The sequence below is a fragment of the Semicossyphus pulcher genome, unplaced genomic scaffold, assembly GCF_022749685.1.
Source record: "Semicossyphus pulcher isolate SPU_LCO1_2020_fin unplaced genomic scaffold, fSemPul1.0.p SCAF_22, whole genome shotgun sequence".
NCBI classification, from domain to species: Eukaryota; Metazoa; Chordata; class Actinopteri; order Labriformes; family Labridae; genus Semicossyphus; species Semicossyphus pulcher.
The window spans coordinates 848,956-871,529 of NW_027211696.1; the positions used below are offsets into that span (position 1 = coordinate 848,956).

The 22,574-nt window shown below is 40.3% G+C and overlaps 1 protein-coding gene across 1 annotated transcript in view; it reads left to right on the forward strand.

Moving 5' to 3' along the window:
* LOC138602129 (5-hydroxytryptamine receptor 4) overlaps nucleotides 1-22,574 on the forward strand; it is a 64,368-nt gene that overhangs the window by 28,602 nt on the left and 13,192 nt on the right. Inside the window, exons 3-6 of the mRNA XM_069673527.1 lie at nucleotides 880-1,056; nucleotides 3,537-3,737; nucleotides 4,809-4,962; nucleotides 7,862-8,526. Coding sequence (XP_069529628.1) covers nucleotides 880-1,056; nucleotides 3,537-3,737; nucleotides 4,809-4,962; nucleotides 7,862-8,526 — 1,197 coding nt within the window. The remainder of the gene's footprint in view (nucleotides 1-879; nucleotides 1,057-3,536; nucleotides 3,738-4,808; nucleotides 4,963-7,861; nucleotides 8,527-22,574) is intronic.

Below are 22,574 nucleotides of genomic sequence, written 5' to 3' on the forward strand. Positions count from 1 at the left end.
AGCTAAGCTTAGCAGACTCTGTATCAGGAGCTCAGCCCAGCTTCATTATGTCATTATATAATTAACGAACAAGAACATGCTGAAGAGTGTTATTATAGGGCCAGTTAATAATTTTTTAACCTCAGTCCTATCATGCTATTATGGGGATCTAATGGCATTATGGAAAATGAAAAAAAAAAAAAATGCAATTTCACTCTGTGCCTTATGAGGACGCTATCCACTTCTCCAGTGGGCCCTGGAAAACCTCTACGACTATGTAAAGCGCAACATCTGGCGGAGGCCAGGGAGCTTGCTAAACTACACTTCCTCAGTGCAGGACGCCCACCTCCGATGTCTGCAGTGTTTAGTTGAAAAAAAACGTAATCATTTGTTCCATGAGTTTCTTTGAAACGTTGCCTGCTCTCCTGTTTTCCGTCCCAGACATTCCACATTTATAACTGAGTCATGTCTCATTCAAAATCGTCAGGTTTGAAATGTAGACTGCAGACCTAAAGTCTTTTTAGACGATCCACCAGTATATTCTCATCGTATATCGGATTCTCTGAGCCATCGCCTGCAACAAAAACTGTAGTATTTCACTGCAGCGTGTCTTGCTGGACCGCTCCTTTTAGAGGGTGGGGCGCAGTGCACGCTGGGTGTTGTAGGAATGTAGAATGGGCGGAACCACAAGCTGTTTGTACAACTTTCTTCAATTTCAAATATCATTGCTTCTATCGATTACAGAGAACACCAGCTTTGACTTACAGTGGCTTTTTCAATGGGCGAATTGGCTCCTTTAAGATTGTGATCAACAGTTCCCTCTCTATTTATTGAATATGAATGTTATCTACCCCCAAAAATGTCATATCAAAATGCTAACTGCCTTTTTTTATTTTGCAGTTTGTTGGATGACATAATAAATACTGGCCAACAACAACAGGAACAACAGCAACCACAGGAATTCGTTAGCTCACTGGAGACGGTTGTTCTCACCATCTTTCTCTCCATCATAATCATCATGACAGTGTTTGGTAACCTGCTGGTCATGGTGGCACTCTGCAAGGACAGACATCTACGGTGAGCCTGTTGTCTTTCTCAAAGCTGGAAGCAGTACAGGTGGTTCACTTGGGATTTATAATCAGTGAAATGAGGAGGGTCTATCTGCAGAAACCAAAACAGCCAACCTCATGGTTCTCTCTGTTGCTTGAACAAAAATTGTGACTACATGTTCTCTGCGTTTAAATTAGGGCTGTCAATTGATTCAAATATTTAATTGCAAATTAATCGCATATTTTGTACTTGTTGTAAATGTACTTTAAAGAGATAAGTTTAAAGTTTAAAGTTTTTAATCCTCTTATCAACATGGGAATGGACAAATATGCTTCCTTTATGCAAATGTATGTTTATTATTATTGCAACATTCCAAAACAAAAACATATACTGTCCAGAATATTCTACAGAATAACCTCAAAGGTACTGCATGCTTAAAAAATATGCTGAAAGCATAACATTTCATTTAATATATAAATGATTTCTGTAAGAAGCACATCACATGTAGACTTTCTCAGTCTGGATAACCCTCTTTCTTAGAATTCTTACTTCTACAGTTTAATTGTACTCTCTTCTTCACCTTAATTTACGTTTTAATTCACAAACTACTTTAATCTGATCACTTTGCTTTGCTTCAGTCCCCCCAACACACCTGCACCTCTGCTCTCTGCATAGCTGCTGGCCCCGCCCCCTCTTTCTGTCTGTCTCTCTGTCTCCTGAGTTGACTGTCTTCATCAGCAGTCTGTTTAATTAAGTCACAAAAGAAAAATATTTTCTCTAGCAATTCAGTTCTCAAAGCGCGTGAGCCGCGTATGCACGAGGGACCTTATTAATGACGTAAATTGATTGTTACCGAGAGACATCTGCACCATTTATAAGCTTTATAAACAGCGACAATCCTACACAGTAGGAATGTTTACATTGTGTGCCAGAACTGCATATGATTGTGTGCGGACAGAGAGCGTCCTGATGTCCTGTGACTCCTGTCACTGTTTCAATGCTCTTCCCTAACAAGGGGAGCGAGCGAACGACCGTTTATTTGGAGCGTAGTCGTTTAATTGCTCAGAAATCTGAAGCAGCGGCGGTGCCACGGCAAAATGTATGTAGCGGAAACACTGCCAGTGGTAACTCATTTCACATCTACAGTAAATACAAATAACTTTTGTCTTGTCCAGAGAAGCATCTATCAGGGCTTTGAGGCTGAATTTGCCATTTAAAAGTTTGTTTCTGAAAGCTATCCACAACATTGTGGCTGCATCGCTTCCTGATTTATCAAACTACAGTGCGGGTGGAGGGTCATAACAATAGAACGCAAGTGCATTTATCGCGCGTTAAAATAATTAGTGGCGTTAAAGGGAATGTGTGTTAACGCGTTATTAACGTTAATTAGCGTTATTAACGCGTTAACTTTGACAGCCCTAGTTTAAATACTTAAAAAGTCCTTCAATAGCTGCTGGAAAACTGTTGTCATTAAAGACCAGCTCCAGTCATGTTTTAAGACATATAAAATGGTCTGCTTGAAATAACAAATTGTGTCTGATGTGTTTTTTCTGCAAAATACATTTAATTACCTTTTAAAAATCCTCCCAAGGCATCTCCTCCTTCTCCCTCATTAAAAATTCCCAAATCTTCATAGTCCTCGTCCACTGCCAATTTTCAGCCGCCGCCTCCTTCACGTCTCTGCCATCATTTCGTGGCTTAACTTGAAACTTCGCTAGCTTGAAATGTAGTAGGTAGTAGTAGTAACGTTAACGTTAGTAGTCAGTTGTGAGTTTGCAAAAATTACGATGATGGTTCCAGCTGGCTCGCGCATCGCTGAAGTGGTTGCCATAGGTTGCACATAATGATATGCATAGCATCAGCCCATCCATTAACACGATTGACGTCTCAAACCTGCCAATCTGAAAACGTGTTGTTCACTGCAGTTTAAAAGCAGACAGGTCCAGCCATGGCGATGACTGCTTATGTTGTCCCTAATAATTCATGTAGCACATGAAAAACACCACATTTACAAGGCTAAACACTTTTATTCACTGGAGGGGGTCTTTAACATCAGATGTGACTTAAATGAGACCAGCACGGCAAAACAGATGATATTGAGGGAAACTGTGTTCAAAAATGCTGCATGCAACAACAACAAAGTTCAAATGTCAAAGCACTCACATTCCAAAAAGCCTGCCCCACCCGAAACACCCTCTCTGTCCTGACAGGTAGAGTGGTAAACGGTACCTGAGACATTTTAAGATTTAAGGAAAACTACAAGAAATTCTAGAAAATTGTATTTTTCCTTGAAAAGTTGGTTAGGTATGTATTTATTAAACCCTACATAAACACATGTCAGTCGCTTAAAGTTTCTGTGAAGTCACACTGGCAGCAGGGAGATCAAGCAGCGGAACTTCTTAAGGTTAGAGATTTTAGCTTCATATCGTCGTGTTTGGCATGATGATACAGCACAGCACACAGTACACCATTAACTTTTTTTTGATTTTTTACTCCTCTCCTATCAGAAAGAAGAAGACTAACTACTTCATTGTGTCGCTGGCGTTTGCTGACTTGCTGGTTGCAGTGGTTGTGATGCCCTTTGCTGCGATCGAGCTGACCACAGGCCAGTGGCATTACGGAGAGATCTTCTGCCTGGTCCGAACGTCTCTGGATGTCCTGTTGACTACAGCATCCATCTTGCACCTCTGCTGCATCGCACTGGACAGGTTTGTGTATTTATGTGTGTGAGGGAGAGGTGATGAAGGGATATGAACCTTATTCACTGGCTTTGACAAATGATATCCCTTACGTCCCTCGGGGGGCTGTGGCTTATTGGTAGAGTCAAGGTCTTTTTAGACGGGGGCAACACTCTGCCTGCATACCCGCTTGGATCTCGGGGTCTCACTGTGCTACAACTGTACTTTCTCTTTAGCCTATAACAACTAGCTAATTAGCATAGTTGTAACTAAGACGTTACCAAGTGATGTAATGTATAGCCTGGCTTAAGTTAAAACGTTACATTACCTGATGCATCCAGTCTTATGCCATTGCTCTGTCATGCAAAGGCCCTCCTGTTTTATCCCCGGTAACTGTTTACAAAGTGGTTATATATCTCCAGGAACTCATATACAGCGATGATCAGTCTCTCATCCATTGTGAGTTTTGTGGTTACTACTACACGTCGCGAACAAAAAAGTTCAATAACTCTCAACTCTGGCAGTGGGCAGGCGTGATGTGAGACAGGCACGACCGCGACAATTTCACGGGATTGCGCCTGCTTGTTGCTCCGCCTGTCAGATTGCCCGTGCCTCCCTACCTGCCTGCTCGCCTCTCACTGAAAATGAATAATAGGTGCGTCAATCACCCCGGTCTGAAAAGACCTTAAGTCTTCTTTCAATCAGAAGGTTGACAGTTCGAACCCTGGCTGCTGCAGTCTACATGTCCAAGTGTCCTTGGGCAAGACACTGAATCCCAAATTGCTTCTGAAGGCATAGCCATCGCATACGAATTTGTGGGTATGGTTTAACTGATTGGAGATTGGCACTTTGCATAGCAGCTTCTGCCATTGGTGTATGAGTGTGTGTGTGTGAGAAAGGGTGTATGTGACATGTAGTGTAAAAGTGCTTTGAGTTGTCTGAAGACTAGAAAAGCTAATTATTAAACAAATTTGAAATTCCAAATTAGCATTATAATAACATGAGCCAGTACAAACATTGAGAACCACTGATGTGTTTTAAACTTTACACTGTAGTTAGAATACAGTATGTGTGCATTTGTCTAAGCGTGTATTATTGCAGGTATTACGCTATTTGCTGCCAACCGCTGGTCTACAGACACAAGATGACACCGATCAGGGTGGCAGCGATGCTCAGCGGCTGCTGGCTTATTCCCACGTTCATCTCCTTTCTACCCATAATGCAAAGCTGGAACGCCATCGGCATTGAAGACATTGTAAGTCCTCATTAGCTACGATCAGAAATCAAGGATGGGTTGAGAGGTGACACGGCAATGAGCTAAAAAATAATTATCATAAAAATAGTTTTAAGTATGTTTTATTACAGTATCACTCTGAAGCCTCAATCTCCTTAAGAGAGAGATGTTCTTTCCATGAGGGCAAATGCAGCATAAACCTTTCCGACCTCATACTCTCTGTTTCTAATAACGTTTCCAATCCCTTTGTACAATGACAAGGTAATACAGTGATCACAAAGCAATTCCACTCCCTGTGGAGGCTCTCTTGCTGCGAGCAAAGACAGCACTTCAACAAGCGCTTTCTGCTGCTTTGGATATGTTTTGGCGTTAGGTTATTTCAGCGCTGCCTTGAATTGAGCTGCAAAACTCCCAGAGGCAGAGGGAATAGATGAGTTTATTCAGCCAGAGCTAATGAAATACACAGCTCTTTTCTCTTTATTTCAGCCGGGCATCGTCCAAACATCAATCTTTTGTTTTTAAAAGCTGGATTCCTTGAAGTCATATGTCACAGACAAAAAATGTAACAGCCTTGGAATTACTTATGTGTGCACATTTAGGCCAGGTTAGTTTAGAATGTTATATGTTTTATGTATGTTTCTTGTTCAGAAAATTTCCATGCTCCCCTGTTCTGCCAAAAAAGAGAATTATTTGAAACCTAAACAACCTCTCATTCCAGCTGTCACAAAGCCACAAGAACTGATTGAAAAATTAGTTCAACGATACGGGACAGCATGTGAGCTTGGTCTGAATTTTGTCTAAACCAATTTAAAATGGAACGAAAGTGGCACAGTGATTTGAACTGAAGAGTCTCTTGTCTCCCCTAGCTTTAAAGGGATAGTTCGGATTTTTGGACACTGAGTTGTATGACATACTTGCTAGTATGTGTAGTGGATGCAAAGCTATTGACTTACTCATGAGTCCCATGTCTGGAGTTCTGGCAGGTTCCAAACGTAGAATAAGTTGTTTCAACCAGGTGCCAGGGTCATGAAACCAAAAATTTTACCCTACAAAAACAACACGCAGGCAATGTTGATTCTTTTCCAACACAAAATCATCATCCTAGCATTTCATATACTGTGCCGTTTTTTGGCACTATTTTCTCTCTTGAACAATCCAGTATCACTACGCCTGCGGCAGGCTGGTTCCTTAAACATGTCGGACTATGAAAGTGATGATGAAGATTTACCTTTTCGATGGATCCAATCCATATCTGTATGGACCTGAATCTACTGATGCTGAACTTCGTGCACTTGTGGAAGTGTCAGCTAATGCCCACAGAGTTGGAGAGCTACTGCTGTCAGGAATGGGAGCTGGTTATGCTGCAGTTGCAAGATCTCTCTATCTCAGAGGAAGCCAGCGCATCTGCTTCTACCTGTATCACATCTTTTCCTCTGTGACAACAAACGTCATCTCCCAAGCTACCATTCCCAGCGTGTTCTCTTAGAAACAGGTGATAGATCGCCTCACCTGATGCCTGCTGCAGTCGTAGTGATACTGGACTGTTCAAGAAAGAATATAGTGCCAAAAGAAGGCGCAGTATATGAAACCCTAGGATGGTGATTTTGTTTTGTGTGCCTGCGTGTTGTTTTTGTAGGGTAAAATTTTTTGGGTTTCATGACCCTGGCATCTCGCTGGAACTACTTATTCTACATTCGGAACCGGCCAGAACTCGGACCACGGGACTCGGTGAGTAACCTAATAGCTTTGCATCCACTTCACTAATAGCAGGTATTTCATAGAACTTGGTGTCCAAAAATCTGAACTATCCCTTTAAAACCAGAAGTACTCAATACGTGTATTATGTGAAAGAAATCTTCAAATGCTCATAGGTCAGGATTTTACTGCCCCATTACACAAAATGACCAAGTTGTGAATATGCAGTGCTGAGAGGGTAGTTCATCAGCTACCAGGTCCCAGCTACTCCACAAGAGGATGAGATGAAATTCACTTTACAGCTTGAGGCACTTCTCTACCTGCAGGATTTCAATTTACTCTGAACTGCCCATATTTTAAATGAGGACAGAGATATGGGCAGTGGGCCAGGTAGGGTATTTTATTTCTATTTCTCCTCCACTGTCAAGGCCACAGTTACATTGGGGTTATTTTTCGAAGTGAAACACATCAGTGCAAATTAACTGCCATTGACTGGTTCGCACACTACTGAAAAGTGGTAATTCTAGTTTGATATAAACTATCCTTCTGTTCTCTCTAGTGAATGTAAATTAAAGTAAGGTTGTCAAATGTTTTAATACTTTGATACTTTTTCCCTTCCAAGTGGTTAAAACAGCACAATCACTGTTAAATTCAGCGACCCCAAGACAGAGCGAAGAGAGTGAGCAACACTCTCCAGAACAAAGCAGTGAATCAGAGAAATTAAATGTTATTTTATGATTGTTTCACAGCTGGCCTGTTCTGAAGACCAAATTAAATTGCCTACACCTCTGCACAACTCTGCAGGAAGGTGCTGGATTTAGTTTGGCTCCTCTTCTCTGCCCATGTTCAATCCTGCACACCACCACACACTTCTAGTGGGTCTTAAATAATGAGTTATAGGGATATTTTGTGAAAGACTATAATTCATTTTTAAGTTAAAACCTACACATTATGCCTTTTACAAGTTTTAACAATATTAAAATGTGTTTGTATGTGTTTAATTACTTTTTCTGAACCAGCACTGTGTGCAGGTTGATAATAAAAAACTGTTATTTGTTGAGCTGAGGACTTTCCTGTAGTTTTGAAAGAGGTATTATTTATCATGTTTTTATTCAAGTATTGAATCAAAGTTTAAAACTTTGCTATTGTGGCAACCCTAGATTACAGTCACAGATTACGCACTGATTGTTCCTCATGTTATTTTTGTGTCTGATCTCCTTCCCAGATTGAGGAGAGACGAGCCTTGGCAGGAGGCTCCAACGACACAAGCTGTGTGTTTCTGGTCAACCGGCCGTACGCCCTGATCTGCTCCGCCGTTGCCTTCTACGTCCCGTTAGCTCTCATGGTCCTGGCCTACCAGCGCATCTACGTCACCGCAATGACCCACGTGCGGCAGATAGAGACACTTCAGCGGGCCGGCTCTGCTCCAGTCTCTGGTACAGTTCCTGTAATCACTGTGAGGTCCTCCACTTCTTCAGATCCATTGGAGCACTACCGTCTTAGGACACCAATGGGCTCCTCCCATTCAGAGCACGCTCCCATAGCAAACAGCCGTATGCGTGTTGAGACTAAGGCGGCAAAGACACTGGCGGTTATAATGGGCTGTTTCTGTCTATGCTGGGCGCCGTTTTTCATTACAAACGTGGTGGACCCCTTCATCCATTACTCAGTGCCCTGGCAGCTGTGGACAGCCTGGTTGTGGCTCGGGTACATTAACTCAGGGTTGAACCCTTTCCTGTACGCCTTTCTGAACCGGGCATTTCGGAGGGCGTTTCTTGTGATTCTCTGCTGTGGGGATGAGCGGTACGCACGCCAGGCAAGCTGCTCTTATGGACACGCCCACAGAGCATTGTCAGCTGCGTCAGTCAACGGGACATCCATGGCATTGAGGTAAACACACAGTCACACACACTTTGGTGGGCTTCACTTTAACATTGGGTTGAGGATGAACGACTGACTGTTTTCCATTTGTTCCTTTTTCTGTCTATCTGACTCAGCAAACCAGAAATTAACAACATTTTTGTTTTGTCAAAGCAGTTTTTAGAGTTTCACCATTTGGCCGAAAAAGCTGCTGCATTAAACCGTTGATCTGAAACTGTAAGAAACTGTAACAGTGGAAGGTGAGAGACAGTAACAGCAGCATTTGACATGTAGAGCTGGTCGGATTATAAAGATTGTCTTGTTTGAGATATTTAGTTTGATAAGCTCCTGACTTTTATTCTATAATCATATTTTATCATGGCTTTTGTTTTGTTAATACATTTGAAATGCCATCCTGGTAGCTTAGCCACACAAAGCATTTTGGCTCTTTTGCTGTCGGTGCCATTCTGTTTCATTTGGTCCAGGCTCGATATCTCAATAGCGACTGAATAAATTGCTATTCACTTTTGTGCAGATATTTCTCTCTATATGCAGTTTTTTTTTGCTCACCTGACTTTTCTTCTAGTTAGTTCAATATTTGGCGTTTCGTTTGCATAATTAGTAACATTAGCTTTACGGCAGCTGTAAATCAATTCAGTGTGAATTAAGAAATGTTGACACACTGGTAAACATTAGCCGACTTTACGAACAGTCAGCACCAGAGTGTAGAATGTTACAGCAGACAAAAAAGAAGTCTGCACTGCTTTCTTTTCTTTGACCCTTCTCAGCTTCCATAACACTGATTTGTTGTTTGTGGTAATTTTGAGATTCTGTTTGTAACACAGCTATATAACCAAAAACCGAAGGCCCCAAATAGCCTCTCAAAGCAGCTAGCATGGCTGTAGTCTCTTACTTGTGATTCTAAAATAGTCATGTTGTTGTTTTCTAATAGAGACCTTTCCAGTTTTTAAAAATGTTAGTTTTTACATTTTTATTTTCTCTTTCTCAAAAGAATATCTGGTACTTTTCTATAGGTATTATCCCTGACCAGTGTTGGGGTAACGCATTACAAAGTAATCCGTTAGTTTACTCAGATTACTACTTCGTTGTAACGAGTAACGTACCGCGTTTCTTTTGCAATTCAAGTCATCCGTTACTGCATTTCCCTTTTCCGTTTGTCACCACTTAATAAAATCCCTGAAGCACTGTTTCTGTTTCTCTCCTACTTCTTGGCAGGTATCTTAGTACCATCGGATGGTAAACACAGTTGTGTCAGTGCGCATGCGTTGCTAGCTAACTCAATGAGGGAGATGGCAGAGAGGACAGCGTTTACTTTGTGGAAATATTCCTATTATTTAAAATTTTGGGGGAAAGGGACAAAAACAACATCACGGTGAAGTGTAGGTTGTATCTGGAAGAAAAGAGCTTGTCAGCTGCGAAGAGCTCTTCTCCTGAAGTCGCATCTGCAGCTCTGCAACACTGGTCGGACTAATAGCCCGTGTTGTATTGTTGTCTTTGAAACAGCTGTGCCTAATACTGTATGCCTCTGCCCAGCCCACTGATTGTTAGCATAATAAAGAGCTGTAAAGGTTATATTGCGTCTGTCATTCCTGTTATTAGGCTGCAGAGTTACAGATTATGGGCCGTAAAGGAGGCTATGCAATGACAGTAGAGTCAATTCATTCAAAGGTAGACGTACAGTACATTTGTACATTACAGTAGGCTATGTGCCGTCCCGACAATATAACCGACGTGTAAAGAGTCGCAAATGGGGAATTTTTAATTATTGGTAAAGCAAAGGTACTCTAACACATTACTTTTCTCAGTTACTAATGCCTGTAATCTTTTAAAAGTAACATTACCCAACACTTTCTTACAGATCACAATCTTTCATTGAATAATAATATATTGTATAATGTCACATTAAAACCCCAACAGTCTTTTTTTTTTTACAGCAGGGTTTCTGTTGACGCTAATGGTTGTGATTTAGTTGACATCTGTGTTTGTGCTCTCAGTTCGGTCAAGTGGGGATGATGGAGGAGGTGACCTGCTTGTGTCTGCACTGTTTAACTTTAACACAAGTGCCTCACTGCTGCAAAGGCAGATACACACAAACACACACACACGCACACACACACACATGAACACACACGCATAAACCCACATAGAAACACTCAAACACACAAAAATGACTTGCAAATTACTTTATAAAGATATGTAAAAACACAGCCGTGAGTGAAACCCTGTGATGCAAACTAACTTTCTTATCCTAGATGCCCTTCTTTTTATTTGACTGTAGATTAGTACTAAATGAATTGCACACAGCTTCTCCTTGTTGCTTCGTGAAAGCAAGTGCAAGTCCATGGTGTCTGAGTGCATTTTTTTTTCTTTCCCTCTGTGTGTGTAGGAAACAGAGAGAATAACAGTGTTAACACCAATCTGGTGTCTTCTATTAAAATTTGTCTCGGACAAAAAACAGACTCAGACAGTCAGATAGAGCCGGCAGGATGCTGCAAACTGAAACAACTTGAGGGATCCTGTGGAGTTATTGTGTTAAGGCGTTTAGAAGCAGTCTGTGGGTGGATGGTGTGTGTGTTTTGTGTGGGTGTTAAAATGCTGACTTGATTAGTAAAGAATCATTATAATGTATTATTATTAATACATTCATATAACCATTTTTTAAAAATGTTTTTGAGTATTGGCTTAGGATGCACTACAGATTCCTGCTCTTCTTAGGAGAAACGGCATCAACATGGTCTTTTCCACTATGAAAATCCTGAGGCCATTTTCCTGAGTGGTCCTAACAACAAACACACACAATGTAGACACTCACAGCTCCAACAGTGGATAGTAGACACTTGTTTGTGATTAGAGTCATAACAAAGACCCCGTGTTGTGCCCACTACTAAGTAGAATAGACATTTAGACCATCTGAACCAAATTAAAGCTGTTGAGTAAATTCGGTCACCTGGCGCTTCTCATCAGAAGATACTGTACAATGTTGTTTAACAGCAATTCTTTTGGCATCACTATTACTATTGCAACAACTGTCTGCAGTTCAGTATCATTGTAGTGTCATAGAAAAATGTAACCTAAATTGTATTTTCTTAATCGACTGGACTGGCAGGAATCAAGAGAGTTAATACTCAGCTTAACTTTTTATTTATTTTATTTGGCACATTTCATACAATCATAGAGATCCTTTTAGAAGAGAGAGCTTGCCCCTCTGTTATCCAGAGGCAGTGAGTTCCACAGTTTAGGGCCATAAAAGCAGTTCAGTCAGGAGAAACTTCATTAAGAGTGAACAATAATTTATTTACACACATGCTCTGTCCGAGCAGCGCTCGAACATCATTTCAAATTTTTCTGCACCGAGTTTGATGAATAGACTGAATAAGTAATAGATACTGTACAATAAAGACCTAACCACTGTAACATCTTCACTGGCCTCCATGCTGCTTACCAAAGAGTAAAATATAAGTTCTTTGAGCGTACTATTGCTTACTGACCCTATTTCCGGTGCATTTGTGACGTCAGGCGGTGACACAGCAGAAGAGAGACTGAAAGGAGTTTACTTCACTGGCAATGGGAACAGAGACAATCTGCATTGAGTAGCGGGTCTTCCCGGGTCTGAAATACCTCAACATGCCCATTTTGGTGGGAAAGGGGTATTGGAAACCCCCCAATGGAGTCTAGACACTGGTGGTGGTGGTGGTGGTAGTAATGGTGGTAGTGAAGAAAGGATGCAGGATGAGCTGAGGAGCTGGACTTGGATGGACACTGTACACTGATGAGATGAATTGGAGGTGAACAGGGTGGAGGAGGGTCGCGATAATCGAGCTGAAACGACCAACAGTCTGCGTAAGAGAAAACAGCTTTAAAGTTTGACAGCAGCAGGATGATTGGTCGACAGATGTCCAGGCTAAATCTGGTTGGTTTAGAGTAGTAGATGCCCACAATCAGCTGATCACCAGACAGAAAGGACAGAGAATGTCTATTGTTTGAAAGCTGGGGCCCACACCCATTCGGAACTGAGATATGTTGAACCTAACCCCAGCCGGGCGAAACAGACCCGATCAGCACCGACTTCACAGCCGATTGCTATTAACAAGTTACAGTTAGTCAGTTGTCCAAACAAAACTTTTCGTCCTACCTAATGTGACATAGCCTTTTCCACTGTGCCTAGCTGTGCATGTAAGATGTGCATCTAGGTTTACCTTTTATCTTTGTTTTCTTTTAGCTTTTTTTTCACATCAGCGAGGAAAGTATCCACCTTTACCGGCTTGGCCTTTTACTTTTCTCTGAACCTGAAGTCACGTGACACGTCACTGAACTCTTTCTTCAGTTTTTCCCACTTTATTTCCTGCATGATCTCATCCGACTGGGTCTTTCCAGATCCACTCTTGGTATTACACATAATGTTGAACAGACCCAGAACCGGGGTTTATAGAATGAGTTCCGACCCGGACCCGTTTGCCCATGTAATACGTGGACCCGGAACCAGCTAGGACCCCGTTCGGGTCCTGGGTCCTCGGGTTCCAGTGGACCCATGAAGACCTCTACTTAGAGGTGCTGGTTACTTTAGTTTCCTACCTTCTGACAGAGCCAGGCTGTTTTCCTTTATGCTAAGCACACTGTCAGCTAGCTTAGACATCTTTTAGCTCAATCTTGTATTGTAAATGTTGTTCCTTTGAAATTTTTATCTCCCATGAAACACCTTTTAACCTTATAAAAATGGTGCTATATTAAGTGTATAAGTAGCCTAATGCAGCTGCCCTTTAACTAACATTCATGCATTTATTCTGGTCACTGCCCTAAGATTAGCTCAGTATTATTAGACAAAAACTCAGGAGCAAAATGAATGCTGTGAGCAGCACAATCTATTCTGTAGGTGGTTAAAAGGTGTTAATGCTCCATGTTGCTTATTCCACTGTAGTAGAAAATGTAGAACTTTAATGTCCCTTCTCTGGTCCTCTGTAGTTTCTCTCTGATTCTCTCAGCTCGACCATATTCCCTTCTTCAGAGCAGCTGACATCAGTGCTTAAAACATAGTGGGCTGAATGTGTGAGCTTGAACTAAAAAAAAAAAGTATGTGAGTGAGTCAAACAAGAGTGAAAGTTGTAAGATATGAGGTTTGTGCAGGCTTAATGGGTCCAAATTAGAACACAGATGAAACATTACATGCTTAACCTTACAGACCAACCACAGTTGATTTTTGGTGCAAGACAACATCTATATGATAATGTCTTGTGTAGTTCAACGTTTTCAGGAAGCAAAAGTGCTGTTATGAGTCCTTGTCCCCAATAAGTGCCAAGTGACTGATGGGATAAATAATAAACCATAACTCAGAATGTCCGACTCTTCCTGTAGCAGTTAATCAGGTTCACTGTTATCCGTCCTGAGTTCACCTTCAGCTCTACTGAGATCCCAAGTCCTGTTGAATATCAAAATACAGCCGAGCAGTCGCCAATGTTATCAGCCTGTACAATCAGTGATTGTCATGCGATATTACTGTCTGGCAGTCCATCCAAAAGCAAGGCAGAAATGTTTGGCAACTTGAAAACAGCTAAATTTAAATTCCCAAAAGAATGTTATCAAGTGGAAATACCAGGACAGATGACCTTTTGGCCTCAGACTCAGCCAATCAATGCTGCGTTTCTGTCCTAAATGTTTCTGTGTTGAATATGCAACATTCAAAATAAAGGTTTCTGCAGAGGAACTCATAGAGAAAGACGACGATGGAGCTACAAGTGCTAAAATGAAATTTAAATAGCTGTTGAAAAACTGAAATGATGAAATAACAAGAACGTATAAGGCAAAACATACACAGGCGGCCGTGGATCAGTGGTAGGGTTTGTCGTCTCTCAATCTCTAGGTTGGTGGTTCGATCCCCAGCTCCTGCAGACTACATGTGGAGGAGTCCTTGGCCAATAAGGCGTATGACTGTGTGTGAATGTAGTGATTAGTTAGGACTGATAGGCAGATTGTATGAATGTGTGTTGAAAGGGTTAATGGGACATGTAGTGTAAAAAGTTATCTAAGTGGTCCAAAGACTATAGAAAAGCACCATTTATCAATTACCTGCCAGGGCAAGTACAACACAGACTGTTAAACCACTGTATATTGTATTCTGTGGCTCTGGAGGAGCTTGTTAGGGCTGAGAATACAACCCCAAAGATGATGTCATCAGGTCTCAGTCAGGGCCTTTAACAGTACAAAACTTAAAAAGTCTGTGTCATCAAATGGAGGTGTGGAATTTGGAATAAACTAAGCATGGGCTAACTAGTGGCTAATGTAGGCTCCAGGGTCTGGGGTGGAGCTTGACATACAAGGAACAGAAGTCAGGATATTTCAGCTTTGATTTGGAAATGTCTTTTTTTCCTTAGTCTTTGTCTTTTCTCTGTCTTTTGCAAGTCACAAAACTTTGTGGAAATACAAAAATATGTTGGTGGAGTACCCCATTGATACGGAGTAAGAATTATAGCTTACAGCAGGGGTCTCAAACTCAAGGCCTGCAGGCCGGATTATCATATGTCTATCATAACTGGCCCGCGGGTATACAGGACGCACACAGCTAATACTACAAATCCCATAATGCACTTAACAGCGTGCACGTCAATCAAGACCTGCAAGTACCAACGACGTAACGAAGCTTAACCCTGAGCTCCAGGGACGGACCTCCATCTCCCTGTGGGAGACCCAGGTGCAGCAAAGAAAGTTGGGTCACTTTTCATGTTGCCAGAGAATGACGAACCAGGTCTGCACCACTGTGTTCTGCGCATTTTGCTGATAAACTGACCTAACCTGGCAGAGTTCACACGGTGGTTGAAATAGATGCAGATTGATCACGTTTAAAATGTTCTTATTTTCTTGATGGTGTTGTGAATAAAAAACAATATTAAATATATAGATTTTCCTAACCAAAAATATCAAACTTTATATAATTATAAAACGTGTTAAAACTTTTTTGGAAATGATGAAAAACTGCTGATAGAGAGGGAGACATGAACAAATTAATAATGCTGATGTGTCTTTTTTTTTAAATGTGATCTAATTTCCACTTTTCGATACCCTTGTTTTGTTCTGAATTCTATAAGATGTCTTGGGAGCAGTTAAGTTTATATTTCTGTATGACTTATTTGTCACAATACCTCTGATAAAGATGTGGTTTATTTAAGTCAGTTCTAAAAATGTTGACCCCGTTCAGCCCTCATCTGAGACCCAGTATTTAATTTCGGCCCCTCTCTGATTGAGTTTGAGACCCCTGGCTTACAGCATGATAGGTGACAAAAGCCCCTTATACACTGCTAGTTCAAGGCGGGATTATTATGACTCTGTCACGTTTCGTCTTCTATGTAAAACGCACAGAGATGGAATGGTGAGCCGGCATCGGAGGTAGTAACAGAGGCGTAACAGAGGCGAAATGAGTTCTGTGTAAACAGCGGAGCCGGCAGGGCGGATGTATGTGTGTTGTTTACACCTCACACACGTTTTGCTTCCGCAATGCCAGAACACTATGTAAAAACACACACTGGGGCAGTGTTGCTTGGTCCAATGTAAAATGGCAAAAGCTACATGACGGTGGAGCTTTATTAAGGCGCAGAGGCAGAACCACAGTGTAAAAGGGGCTAAAGAAGTTTTAAGTCTTTTGGGGCAACTTCAATCCAAGTTCGAAGCCAAGGCCTTAAGTCATGATGTATGGACATGCAAGGCCTGCCTGTTATTCATTTATTTTATTTGTATTTTTAAAACATGTGGCTTGAACTTTTTTAAACCTCAAATCAAATCAGGACTTTAATCATGTCAACAGAGCACTGAGATCAATTATGCCTCGAATCTTCTGTTTTTACTTGAATTGACTAAGTCTGAAGCTCTGGTAGTAGAGCCGAAACTAACACTGAGATCATTCTTATCTCATATTTTAAAATAGTGCCCCAAAAAAGATTCTTGAGGACTCTTAAGGACTGTAATAATTTGATTTGTTCATGGATGACTACAATTCTCTCACAGTGAAGTGTCTTTGATTTGATTTACTTTATTACTTCTTCTGAAATCTGTCCTGCACACAGAACAAGTATGAAGACATGACTGCAGCGGAAAAACATGATTGAAAATCTTTATATTAAGTGCCTGTACACTGGTTCAGCTTCGCTGTCACAAGGACAAATACAGGAAATATTTTCTGCCCAAAGCCATTACTCTTTACAACAGCTCACCTCTGTGGAGCAGAGAATTCTCATCCTGAATGTTTCTGTCTCATTCAAACTGTTTCCTGCTAATAATGCAATGTGGCACATGGTTGGTTTTTGCACGTTCAATAACGCCCATTGTATTTGAACATCTACATCTCTACCTCCCTCTACAGTATGTTTATATTTTATATTTTGATTACTATTTCATTATAGTTTAGTATATTTCTTGATATACATATTTCTTCATACATCTTCCAGAATCTAGGGTATATCTGCTATGTATTTATATTTTGTTTGATAACTTGCCACTGTAACAACCAAATTTCCTAGTTTTGATCAATAAAATACATCTCTCTTTCCATCCATCCATCCATCCATCCATCCATCACCCAATCTCTGATGAATCAGTTTGACAAACCCATACCCAGAAAAAGTTCAGTCTATTCGTTGGATCCTGTCAAACTCTTTATCTTTATCTGCCGTTTGGTGGCATAAACTCTAAAAAGATTACAGAATCATAATGTGATATATTGTAATGATAAAGCCAGAGACAACATTGTTTTATTCATGCAGTTTGAAAACTCTGAGCAGATTTAAAGCTGTTGAGCCAGTCCAACTTTAGCTGAACAGAGAGACAACTGTGCTTTTCAAGATCCTGTGAGGAGTTTTTATCTGGTAATGAAACAGAGAATAAAATTAATTCTGACGACTCTATGTGATCAGCAGGAGCAAACCAGACCATCAGCGACAAGATTGATTATTTCTATATAGTTATTTTTAATGCCCGAAACTGCTGGTGGGGGGTAGGTGTCAGACCAGGCGACTAACAGCACGTGCCTTTGTTTACATTTTCCAGGGCAAAGATTTAAAGTGAGTGATAGATATGACTGTTAAAGAAAGCAGGATGAGATAAAAAAAAAAAAACACTTGAGTATGTACAGGACAAAATCAGCAAAGAGATAAGAGGTAACAGTCTTAACTTGTGTGCTCCAAAGACCTCGGTTGCTTAAGAAAGTAAATGAGTTGTTGTACATACAGATATAATTTACAGAAATACTGTGTTATGGACACTAACTGGTGGAGGAAGAGTTCACTATAAAACATTTCTTGCCTTCTTATAACTCCCGCCTTCTCAGATTCTTTTTGTACAGGCTGAAACAATTTGTGCAGGTGTGTTACTGAGTGACTGAGAAGCAGGTCACCAGTTAAATGGAGCATGTTTTCGTCCACCACAGTCACTTAGTTTACACAGGCTGGCTGGAGAAGTGTAAACACTCCAGTCTGTGATTTATTATCAGACTTGTATGATTTATTGTTGTTTGATTGAAACTGAAAATCCTCCAGCTGCTCCTCTCTGTTCTCTCTCTGTGTCTTTCTCTGACCCAGGAGAATCAAAGCTTCTTTTTTTTTTTCCCTTCTTCTTATTTCTTTTAAACATCGGTGTAAAATGTTTTTTCTTCTTTTTCTTTAAAAGAAAATGTAGAAGATTTTTCCAATTTCAATGACTTTTCTGACATCTCTCTGGGGGGAGAAAGAGAGAAATTATGCGTGATTATAGTCTAAACTGGCCACTGGTTCACTGGGGCGTCTAGCTTTAAAAAATTATTATTATTAAATTATTATCTGTTTTATTTATTTTTTTGCTTGAAAAAAAATGGATGAAGAAACTAAAAGAAAGTGGGACAGTAAAAGGTGAAAAGTATGACAGCTGCTATCTTGTATCTCAATCCTGAGGTTTGGACTCAGTTTGGGCGTTCGAGCTCATCTGTGATTCTAAATCAAACTCATCTCCTCTTTCTCTCCATCCCGCTCTGGCTCTGCTCTGTATTAGAAACATAGTTTCCTTGGTGACAAATTGGTCCATAGAATGGACCCACCTGGTCATAACAGCTCTTTGAAATTCAATTAAGGCCATCGTCTTTGTGAGAGGGACAAAAGGCTGGCTTTGTTTTTTGTTATTTAAGAATGATTTTGGGCATCAGAGACCTTCCGGGTGTTATTTCAATGACTTGAAACTCAGACTCAGCTCCAGCTCCAACAAAAGCTGAATTAGTTAAAATAATGATATTCTTTTAACTGTAATGTATTAAAATTGTATTATAATACATGTTTGGCAGCCATGAATGTCCTGACCTGCGATGCTACTGATGATCTTAATCACATTAACATGGACATTTTTCACAGAATACAGTTTTAAACAGGAAAAAAACAGGTGTAATAAATATGATATTTGAATTACATTCAGCTGCCTCAGTTTCAGGGTCCTTGTGTTCCTGATGTATCCATCGTTAATGTTATTACCTTTTATCTACCCTTTGCTTTAATAAGTTCCATTTCAAATACTTTGTTGTGACTATTAAAAAATACAATAATTCCAAGTGAAATACTATCATTATTATCGTCTAGTTGACATGGCAAATTTGTTAGCAAACTGCAGCTAATTTACACATTAAGCAAATCTGTGCATTTGTTTTGTTGCAAACACAAACTCTAATATTGCCAAGTTGGGTGCTAACTTTAAACTGACAATCTCGAGGATTTCAGTTTTGTTCTCTTGGGTGGCATCTAATGGCGATATACGATAATAGTGGGATGACACTTCCCAATTTAACCAGACGTCTACGGTTGGCTCCCTTTGTCACGGTTGTAAATCTTGATTTTCCTCGCTGATGGTTGCTTTCCTTTTCAGACTGTTTGCCTTCATCTGAGTGTCAAATTTGTTTATTTCTCTTTGGATTTTCACTTATTTTTGAAGTTGTATCTGTTGTCATCCATCTTTTCTTTGTTTGTTCAGCCATAGTAGATTACTGTTTACTCGCAACACTTGAAGAGACCTGAAAAGCAGCCTTTACACACGTGTGTTGCGTTAGCTCCATCTACCCTCTCACGCAGACCAATCACTGCTGGGTGATGGAAAACAGAGATGTGATGATGATGATCACATTTACATGGCAAAATTACACAGGAAATTGAGAATATTTCAATAAATATTTGGCAGCCTGTTGTTCCATTAATGTGTTATTCAGCCATGACTTTTTGAGTGGCTGGATTGTCATGCCGATCCTTCATGCCTAAACGTTTATTTATGAACAACAGACGCAAACATCTAATTGGCAAAATTAGATGTTGGAAAAAATGGTTTTATACATTCATTCATTAGCAGAAAAAAAGAAATAACAAAACTGAGAGGCACATTTGAGCTGAGAGAAATGTGCACCACGCTGTCACCAGGAAATTTCTTATCAGTGCTTTCTCAGAACTGAACTTTGCATCAGATCTCTTGCCAGGCTTCTGAATGGGTTTTCTCAATGTTTCCCATTGTTATGTGAACAGACTCAGTCCCTCAATGTTACCTTTAGAAATGCCTTCTTACTATTCGTCTTTTTCAGTCATGTCACCAAAAAGTCATGCAGGATGAGCGGCCAAAACGCTGCACGTAGTGATGAGTAAGGGTGTGATCACACCTGCAAGTTGTCCAGACAGATTTGGAAATGTCGTTTTTGTTGTTTGGTGTCTTTTGATGCCTGTGACCTCATTTTTAGCAGAATATAAACTTGTAACCAAAATCACATGACTCACAAGCAGTCTATTTACAGTTTATTTATTTACTGGGCACAGTTTTGTTAGCCTGTCCTCTTGCCAGGTTACATTTTAGCAAGGAATGAGTTGAAACAAATCTGATGACTCAATTTATTTATGTTTAGCTTTTAAGCATCAACACCTGCTGCAAATCAAATGTTAGCATAGATCTTCTGCTACCCATAATCCCTTGTGTTGCGGGCTTTCAGTTTGGTGTGTACACATGAGCATAGGCGCCTAAGCAATGGAGCAAATAGAGCAAATGTATCCCCATTATTCAATTAGGGGGAGCAAAGTTTCGGATTTGCTACACAACTTTTTGTCTTATTAAAAATAAACTTCTAATCATACAGTCCCCGCAATCTGGTGATTATATTTAAGCACCCTATGTCAATGATCATTTTACTATTTAGCAACTAACAAAAACAAGTAACAAAAAAATCTGACATTTTTTGACCCCCTCTTTAAATTGGCTCTGTCAAACCCGTAGCCGACTGTGCGTGTCAGCGCGTCAGAGTGCTTTAGCTGTCAATCACAGTCTGTCGATCCACACAGGAGTCTGACTGACAAAGGTGAGAAACATTTAACTTCACTGCGATCATGGATAACCGAACATAGGAAAAGATAGGCTAGCGTATGTTGAATGAACCTGCTTGGCCCACTGAGCCAAACTTTAAATTAGCTAAAAGTAGGATTTTACTGATTTGCTCGTCAACGTTAGCTAACTTTGCTAGGTACAATATAATAGAGAGCCCCCCGCAGACCCACCGTTTTCTTCTCATCTAGAACTGCTCTCGGTTGTGGAGATGGGACGAAGAAGGTGGGATCAGAATTAGATGAGCTGTTGTGAGGCCATTTCATTCATCTAAACAGTTTGTACTTTGTTGTAATTGTTGTAATTGAAGGTGGCTTTATGAGTATTGAGAAAAGCTCAGGTTTAACATTGTTTAACCAGGTTTAATTATGCAGATCATACTATTATGTGTTGTTAGGCTTTCATTTATATAAATTGTTTGTCCTTATTTGATCTTGAAGATGGCCTAGTAACCTACTACTATTTTAGGCAACATGATGTTTTCATATATAATTTCAAATATGAGTATGAGTATGCCATTCTACTATTAATCATTTGCTGACCACCCTGCCTTAAGATTTAATTGACAGATGGGGAAGGGAAATGTGTGGGTTTTTTTTACTTTTACAACCATGATTCATAAAGTGTAAGATGTTAGCTATGTTGGGGGTTTAAAACTATATGAAAGAATGTTATGTATGCAGGTGCACTTTTATGAATGTAACTAACCATAACATGATATAATGTTCTTAATGCATTCTTGGTTTTCCTACCACCCTCATTCTAAAGGCCAGTTCATATCAATCACGTAATCAATCACAAATTTGCAATGAGACTGGACTCACCGATGCAATTTTCTCTGCAACATTCTAAAAAAAAAATGTGTTTCAAATCATCGATCTGAACTGGCCTTAACTAGTCTAAAATAGTGCAGGTGGCTGTTACTTGACTTAATCCAAGAGGTTAGGTGGGGTGGAAATGCAGGAAATTCTCTTTTTGGGGGTTGGGAAAGGCCCCCAGATCCCCTGCCAAGTTTGCGTCCGCATTTTGAAAGATAACCAGGCGCCCATGCATGTACATTAGTGTGTACAGAGAAGGGAATATCTCACTAAAACAGCAGATGTACAACTTTATGACACAACAGAGTCTCAGTGGAGTTGTAATGTCAGAAGTCTCTGAGCCTGTTTTACCTTCAGGTGAATCACATACTTTACATTTCTCTGTCTGCTCAAGAGAGAGACAAAGAATGGACTCCTGTCTGATACAGACGATATAACGGCTCAGTTTAAATCTGACATAAACACCGGCAGTCAGCATGTGCAGAGCTGATATTAAACTGAGGATGAGGTTCAGGCATTCTTAGGATTGTTTGGTCATTTGTTTTCTTTTTTCTGATCATGTGTTTTCACTTTAAACCGTCTGCAGAGCAAATTTCCCCCAAAGGACCACCAGAGGTATCATTCAGTTCAATTCAGTCGAGTTTGTTGAATTGTTTTCTGTTTGGACGTTGTGTTCTAAGACCCTCCTTGCATGACAGACATTAAATATGACTTTACTGCCCCTTGTTCCTGAATGAACTATAAACTAACTATGTGTGTTCCAGTTAAATAAATGGTGGGTAAGAAATTGTTCACAAAAAGACACTCACTAGATCTCAGGTGGCACAGCAGGGAAGATATCTAGACTTAGTACATGGTTAAAAAGAAAAACAGATGTAGGACAGGAGGAGAAGA